The sequence below is a fragment of the Amyelois transitella genome, chromosome 12, assembly GCF_032362555.1.
Source record: "Amyelois transitella isolate CPQ chromosome 12, ilAmyTran1.1, whole genome shotgun sequence".
Classification (NCBI taxonomy): Eukaryota; Metazoa; Arthropoda; class Insecta; order Lepidoptera; family Pyralidae; genus Amyelois; species Amyelois transitella.
Genome location: NC_083515.1, coordinates 6,716,647 through 6,725,231, shown reverse-complemented (window position 1 = coordinate 6,725,231; position 8,585 = coordinate 6,716,647). Strand labels below are relative to the sequence as shown.

General features: G+C 33.5%; 1 protein-coding gene across 1 annotated transcript; it reads left to right on the top strand.

Annotated features, from left to right (window-relative positions):
• The first annotated feature begins 2,357 nt into the window (after nt 1-2,357).
• On the top strand, nt 2,358-7,661 carry LOC106142451 (uncharacterized). Its single transcript, XM_013344209.2, has 7 exons — nt 2,358-2,378; nt 3,389-3,556; nt 5,684-5,835; nt 6,298-6,343; nt 6,481-6,561; nt 6,856-6,959; nt 7,520-7,661. The coding sequence occupies exons 1-7, from the start codon at nt 2,358-2,360 to the stop codon at nt 7,569-7,571; spliced, it is 624 nt and encodes a 207-aa protein (XP_013199663.2). The 3' UTR covers nt 7,572-7,661.
• The last annotated feature ends 924 nt before the right edge of the window (nt 7,662-8,585 follow it).

Genomic DNA, 8,585 nt, shown 5'->3' with positions numbered 1-8,585 from the left:
ATGTCAGACCTCCTAATATCACCGAAACAAATAAAGCTACATCTCTTCTACCTCATATACATTTCGGCTAATCCGAACACACATTATTCTGACATTCCCAACTTGACATTGCCACAGTAATGTTCTGCTAATGGGTTGTGGCCATTGTCCCTTAAGTCTGACAAGAACGCGTATAGAGAGAGGACACATTAACAAGCCAATATGTCTAGCTTATTTCAATAAGGCTGTATTCCTGGGACGATTGTTTATATTAATATTTTGGTTAATAAAATTTTACTTTGTTATATAACGAATGAACGCACGTACCCTTTCAGTCTTTTCAAGACTTTTACCTCTATTTACCCCGTAAGGGATAAAGTCGTGGTCATATGTACATAATTAGGTATTTATGCATCTTCTCAATTTTTTTCGTTGTTGACGTCAAAAATAGTACACTGAGCTATGCTCGTAACATTCCATACCATAGATAGGTACTCGGAATCCGAAAAATTAAAGACTTATTATAATTAGAGATATTAATTTGGTCCTGCTAACTACAGTGTTTTTAAGCAGAATAAAAAATATATAAAGGTTCTGTATTGAATTATTTTATGATAGACGTTAACGTATCGATAAACCAATTAAATCGTTTTCGTCATCCCTGTTTGGGAAACAAAATCGTTGAGGGAATCAAAATCCTCTTATCGGCCCGAAGCATAAAGCTTAAAAATTTTACAGCTACAATGCCGGATTTTTTATTCACAATTGAATACACACATTTGGATCGACAGAACTTTGATAGACAACAAAATTAAAATTTTAAACCTGTATAAAGTAAGGAAAAGGACTAACTACTAACTCAAAAAAGTTAATAATACAAACACATCATGACAAGACTCGGACGTCACGTTTAGCATAATTGAAATTGAGACAAAGATTTCATAAAACTTAAAAATTAACTAAAAATTATTTTCATACGGATTTGTTGATGATGTGATGATGATGATAATTTTCTAAATAATCATCATTTTATAATTGGCTAAATGTTATATTTACTTTTTACTCAACTAATAATAAATGCATACCGCGATTAACCCGTGTGGAACTGCAAAAAGAACTGAAATAAAACAACCGTCGTCTGATGCCAAAGTCTCAACATGCCGGCCGCCCCGCCGCATGCCGCCCGCCTTCCTACATGCCGTCAATACCAGTCAATCAGTCAATCACCGAACTTGCTGATAAATTTATGTCGACACTTTATATTTCTGGTCGGAGCCGAGGCTGAATCATCTATTGATTGTCTTTGGGTTGACAATATCATCTTGAGTGATGTCTTCCCACGGACATCAATTTATGGAATGTATGCTAAAATTAGCTTTTTGTACAAAGCTCCTAAACATTGGAAACAACTATGTATGTTTAAAATTGTTATATACATCGTTCGTCTTTATATCTTTTCTTCTTATTTATCCTTGCGTTAGTCCCAATTACATACATTCTCGCCACTTCGGGAAGGAGCCCGGAGTTAGACATTTCCCGTGATCCTGAATTAGTCAGGTTTTGCGCAAAAAAACCGCATCGCAATATTTACAGGGGAACCTATGATGGATATTTTATCATGGTTATATATCCAGTTGCTTGAATGTGCAGGTTTTCTCATTATTATTTGCCATACCGTAAGGAAAGGAGTCATTGCTACATGACCAAGGTAAGATTTGAACCTGTGCCTCGATGAGCATCACGCATTTTATACGGATTCTTACAGTTTGACCACCGACGCTATATAATGTATAATTATATGAATAGATTCTTGGGTCAATTAAAAAAAAAACTATATACCTACATTGAGCTTCCACTACCGCTTCATTTTATCACATGAATGCAGTAGTTGCAAATAAAAATTATAGACTACCAAACAATAAAAACGATATAAGCTAAATTTTATACGTCAGAAAGTCGGTTCGTCGAAGACTCTTTCGGTGAAATTTAGTATGAGGAGTTTATAATTTATGTGCATTCCTACTCATTTGATGATTACTATTCTATAACCAAAAATGTTTGACCACTAAATAAACCAAATACGATGTCATCTTCAGACTAATCAACTGGACCAGATACTTATGCGATGTCCCATATCCCAAAGGGCAAGAAAAAACGACGTCAATTTACGCACTGACAAATGACAATCTGTTTACACGGCCTCATTCGTGGTTTATTAATAACAACCAATTAACGATGATGTTGCGATTATGCACCAGTGATCAAGATAATGAATGAAAGGCCAGTGCTCACTACTCAGGGAACTGGGCAAAAGTGTGTTCAGTGCAATTTCAAAGCGAACTAAGTTAGCACTACCAACTTTTCAGCTTCGGTATAATATGGATGAAAAAATTAAAAATGTAAGTTTGTTACGTGATTCATGGTGCTTTGATTAACTTTGTTTGTTTATTTACGGAAGTTTTTCATAGCATTAATTGAGGGCCAAAAGTTTTTGTGTACGTATTGAGAGGAATTTTGTGTAAATTTTTGTGCACAAAATAAATGTATGTAATACTTATTCATTCATTTTTAAGAATATGAAAAAGTGCTTGAAATATTACCAATACTTGCTAATGATTTGAAGCAACTGAATGTACATAATGTTAACTGAAGCAATTTCAATCTGATTTCACAGCAAAGGATTCTAGTTCCACAACGTAGTTCATTAATTTTAATAACATCTGACATTTCACAAATATTATCTATTTGCTGGTGTATTCTCAAGAGGGCAGATAACGTTAATATTCTGAGTTTAGCTATTAAACCCAAAAACAAGATCATTATTAAAATTATTGTTGGTTTTATTAATTTATTTTTATTTGAGGTATTTTTTTAATAAAGTAGTAATTTTAATGTGCTTTTAACTTTGACGGCCTCTATGGCGCAGCGGTAGTGCGCATGTCTGTGACACCGGAGGTCCCGGGTTCGAATCCCGGCCAGGGCATGATGAGAAACGAACTTTCTCTGATTGGCCTGGATCTTGGATGTTTATCTTTATAAGTATTTATTATAAAATACAGTATCGTTGAGTTAGTATCTCGTAACACAAACCTCGAACTTACTTCAAGGCTAACTCAATCTGTGTAATTTATCCCGTAAAAAAAATAAAAATAAAAAAACTGTGCTTAAATTTACAGGCTATAAACCTGGGATTCTTCTTTAAGGCCATGGGCTAGCAACCTGTCACTAAATCCCAAGGCTATCATAAGGCCATCCAGTTAAACGTAGCTTTTGAACCGTTTCGAGATTGTTTACTGTGTATGAATGAAGAAATGATAAAAACATCATTATCTTATACCTACACAAACCGAGTTTGTTTAATACAAAATTCAAGTTTAGTAGTAAGAGGATATTATCTTTATATTTTCAGAAACGTCTACCTAAATCGCTTGAGGATGAACTGAAAAAAATAGCCCAACAACCATCGTGGAAGTCTGACAATGAAGGTATCCATGAGAGAGTCAACTTTGACGACACCATATGGGGCTTCCACCTGGCTGGAGGAGCGTATTACAATACTCCGCTGAGAGTCACACATGTAAGTTTTTCTTTTTTTTTTTTAATTCTTTGGGGCGAATTAAAGTCCCTTTTATTACCATGCAAACATTAAATTCACGCCTCTTTTTTTGAAGGTTAAGCAATAACAATATTTTGCATTCTTCGGATTTTTCCTGCATACGTCTTTCGTTAAATGAAAATTATATACATACATACCATCACGTCTTCCATTCGGGTGGGCAGACACTATGGATTTCTACTTGCTACAAGCCTTACAGACCTGTCCCGCTTCCTTCACTCTCTTCTCATGCACATCTGATAATTACAAGTACTACTATATTTTTATACTATTACTAACAATTGCATACAGAGAAATATGTACTCGTATACGGATGAAATCTAGTCGTATACTTTATACAATACAATGTTACCGTGATTCAACAGTTTGAATGAATACAAAAATTTATATTTGATTGGTCAGTACCAATCACATATAAATTTTTGTATTCATGGCTATATAATCAGCTATCTAGAGTTAAAAGGATAATAAATGTTTACTAAACTATGAAAACCAGTAAATTCAAAGCACCATCCTATTGAAAGCTTTACAAAACGATGAAGTAGTGCTGCTGGTGCTTTCCTAAATTTCCTCATCTGTAGTATCGACAGCATACAAATTTTCATCGTTATATCGATATAATTTATCTTAAAAGTTCTGAAGTATTATTGTCAATACATATCTATGGACTATTATTTCTTTCTTTTTATGCAGCTTGATTCAAATATTTTTAAGGGTAAAAGAGTTTCTGATATCGGTGGAAATATTTTTTTTTTATTATGTCTTTTCGGACATCAGATGAACTCAAATTATGGGTATTCACGAACGTTAATAAAGGCATACGCAGAGTAAGAGGGCATATGAGTTACATGTTTTGTAGATACTTGAGGATAGCCACCCAATTTGGTTACGTTCCATTCCATCTACTCGTACTCGCTAAAACAACAACCTAATATCGACAAATATATCGCTGCAACACTGGTAGTAGAACGGATATGTATACAGCACTCATTCGCCAAAAGTATAAATTAAGATAAAGCTTACAATACTTATTATTAAAATACTTACGAAAGAATAAAACGCCCTTCTGTAGTTCCGAGTAGTGAATATGAATACTGAAAGAGCTTCTTTGGCTTCTTCTTCTGTAGTCTAACTAGTCTAGTCTAACTAATCCACTAATAGTATGTAGTCGATTTGTTTGAGCGAAGTACCAGCACCCTTTTGGAAGGATTCTGTTCTTTAAAAGGATTCTGTGTCCGTTTCGAAGAGCGTTCCGTTCTGTTCTCTTAAAGGGACACTAGCCTCAAGGGGGTTAGGTGCTTAGGTAGTTTTTAGCTTGTAGCTTTACCAATATATTAGATATAAGTTAAATTTAATTTATTGAAATGTAAAATGACGTGAAAAAGAAATAAATGGTTATCAACATTTAAGGATTGCCACCTAAATCGGTAATGTTCTTTCTACTTACTCGAACAACTCGTTATCGACAGACCCATAGTTACGACACTAGTAGTAGTAGGTACGGATGCGGATACGGCACTCATAAACGTCATTCGCTGAAATTCCAAAGCCGCAGTCAATCGAGCCCCATTCCTTTCATAAACTAGAACAGCACTATTGTCCCAGTGACATCAAACGATCGATATTTCAATAAGTGGACCTCTTATTGCATTCTAAATGAATGAGCGTAAATAATGCATTCAGAAGATGTGCCGAGCTATCGATATTCACTCGGTATCCATCACGAGCTTGAATACTAAGCGTCTGATTAAAACGGATTATTTTGTTCGCTTGTTCTACTGTATGAGTGTTACCCAAAATGAAGCTGAAAATTAATTTAAATGTTTAATTTTAAATTTCGAACTCGTTACTTTTTTCTGTGACAAGTGACAACTGTGACAAGACTGATAAAATGATTACAATGACCGCAGAGCAATTCAAAATTTATACTTTTCGCTCACTCATATCATTGTTAAGACATAACATGTCTTATCTTCTTTTCGGATTCGCATCAGAGACACATGCCTGTAAAGTATATGATTCATGAAAACATTACACGCATTCATGAATCATGAATAAAGTGGGCTTTAATTTATTTTTTATGATTAGATAAAACCTGACAGCCGCGCAGAAAAAGCAGGCATCCAGATTGGTGACACTCTACAAAGGATTAATGGAATTGAAACATCCACTCTCACCATACAAGAAGCCCACGACATGATCGTAAGTTCGGGCATCGAAATCAAATTGGGATTTACTGCGTAAGTTACCTTTTTTATTCCCCCTAATATATTTTTTCCTTCTATCGTTAATTCTAGTAACATCCTCTCTAGAGAGGAGCACGGGGTGCACCTATGATCCTAGATTGAAAAAATCAGATTTTACATGAAGCAATTCCCGTCTGATTTCCGTAACCTTTGCAGGGGAACCTAATCTACGAGTATATTCGATTATGATAGAATGAATGTATGATTAGTCGCCTTTTGGAAAAGGATGGAGAGTCTTATTGAAAGAAGAATCGAGATACCTAAAAATAGTTAAAATTTTAAATGGGTCATGAATCTTTTAAAAAAGTGTTAACATAATAAAACTTGGTACAAAAGTTTCTTGTGGATGATACATGTCCCTAACTTTTATGTGCAAAACTAATATAAAGTTGGAACGTTATTTATTCGCTTGTGGGAGCAACAATTCACGTCGGTTAATTATTTTCCATATTTCAGGCCCGACATCGATGAAGCCACACATAGTGTGTACGTGGATGAGATTGTAAGTGAACAGAAATTTATAGTTTTTGTATGCAAAAAGTCTATTGAACTGAAAACTTCTGAAAAATAACTTTGCTTTTCTATGTGCTGACCACCATTGGCTCTGAAATATAAAATGTATTGTATGTCTCTTTACAGGATGACGAAGAAGAACAAAGAAGACTTTTAATGAAATTAAAAACATCGATTAAAGATTATAAGTTCAAAGGCGCTAAAACGGTAAAATAATAATACATACTTACTTAGTAATTTTACTGAAAACATAGTTTTTTACTAAAATTAATAACGACTTTTATTGGCGAATTTTTGTCTTTGCTGATAGAAATTGTACTTGAAACTACAGTAATGATGTATCATCGACTTGTTCGGACGCAGTTTTCGACACCTAATTTACAAATACTTACCACCTTTACAGTATTATAATATTTCAAATTCTATGTCCGAAACTAACTGTAACTATTCAAACAGGATATAATAACTAGAAGCGAGTTTAGAATATAATTGACTTTACAGAACGACGCCTGGAGCATGGCCTGGCCGTGTAACAAGAAACGTGACGTCATGTACCGCGAGTCCAACTGCTTTCTTGTGCCCAGCGCGTACCAGAAGAAACACCCGTAAGTTTCAAACAATATTAACTGACAAAAGAATCTTTATTCGTATCGTATTTTACCGATCGTTCGTTTATACACAAAAATCCCTAAATTCCCATACCCAATTTCTGAAAATCCTCTCTTGTGAGTAAAATAAGTGCATCCCTAAAACACATAAAGATATAAACATTACATTATAATACATTACACATGTCATTTCAAATCTCTAGACCCAACGATTTTGCCTGTTCATAAATATCGTCAATCAGTCAGTCGATGTCCTCTTTTTTATTTTAGATATAGTGAGGAAAGATACATAGATATCGTGGGTTGATAACGAAATAAAAGAAAAATTTTATATTATTTTTCCAATTGTACTTCCCATTCGAAATAACTTTTCGGTGTCTCAAAATAACATCTAAGCCTTAATTATGAAACTGTCCGACTAAACCAAAGTTTTTTAAAGGTCTCTTTGGAACTTTTCAATTAAGTAAGGTATCGAATGTCCGATAAAAAAGCTTAATCGAAGTTACCGAAACTCGGTCTCTGTTATACAATCCTGAACTGTGGTTTCTTTGTTTCAGGGATAAAATTCTGAAAAATCTGATGGGCGCAGTCGCTTATATAGGTCAATAAAGAAAAATAATAGTATGGTAAAATATATTTATTTTAAATAAGAGTAAGGTTAATATATTGTGAAAATTAAGAATAAAATTTGTTCGTAGCATCAAAATTAAGGTTATTTTTATTTCATGAATTTCTGTGATATAAAAAAATATAGGTATATTATTACTATATTTCAAATTCCGTTGAAAATGTCAAAAGTGGCATAACAGTAGTCATTTTAATTTAAATAATTTGTACTTTGCATAGGTACATATTTGTTAACAAGATTTACATTGAAAGTCAATAACTCATTGCGTGAATACGTATTTCAAAAATTGATTGTCACGGAACTACGTGAAAAAAAACTAATATATATACAATGTTATAATGTTACTGTTTAACTTGAGATTCATCTTTAAGGACATAGTTTCTGAATTTTAATTCATCCATCATTAAGCCACCAACTTCACAAAACTATTCACTTTTGAGAGATTACCCCTTAGGGAATAAATATGTGATTTATGTATAATTGAATATGGATAAACAACACTATTGCAATCCAGTTGAAAAGAAGTAATATAACAGTTCACAAAAAGTTCATTTTCAGAATGCAGGCTTAAACGTCTTGCTAGTAGCGAACAACTAAAAAATTTCTTAAAAATAATATCTGATTATTGGACTATCCTTTCCCACAGTTTTCGAGAAATTGTAGCTGGCAATACTGAAATATTTCTTATCTGTGTCGATTTGAATGCATCTTCTTTTGAAAACAATTGCATCACTGAAATCTTAAGAAACTGCATAAAGAACTTTTTGCCAAAATTATACACGTACCACAAATCTTTTCACAGGATATAAAGTAATCTTCCTTTATATTCTTGTCTGTTCTATACGTTAGCTTTTATTATTTTCATAACCTATAGTCTTACGATGAATAAAATACTATGAGGAAATCAGCGCAGCAAATTTAGTTCCTGTATGTGTTACCTTGACTTATGCTAGGTTAGGTTTTCTGCAAGGTTGCATAAGTCAGACGTAATTTTT

Excerpts from the sequence above, each read along its gene's own strand:
- LOC106142451 (XM_013344209.2), top strand. The coding sequence starts at position 2,358 with ATGGATGAAAAAATTAAAAAT. Across the intron at positions 5,836-6,297 it reads ATCAAATTGGGATTTACTGC|GCCCGACATCGATGAAGCCA; the intron begins GTAAGTTACCTT and ends TCCATATTTCAG. Across the intron at positions 6,344-6,480 it reads GTGTGTACGTGGATGAGATT|GATGACGAAGAAGAACAAAG; the intron begins GTAAGTGAACAG and ends GTCTCTTTACAG.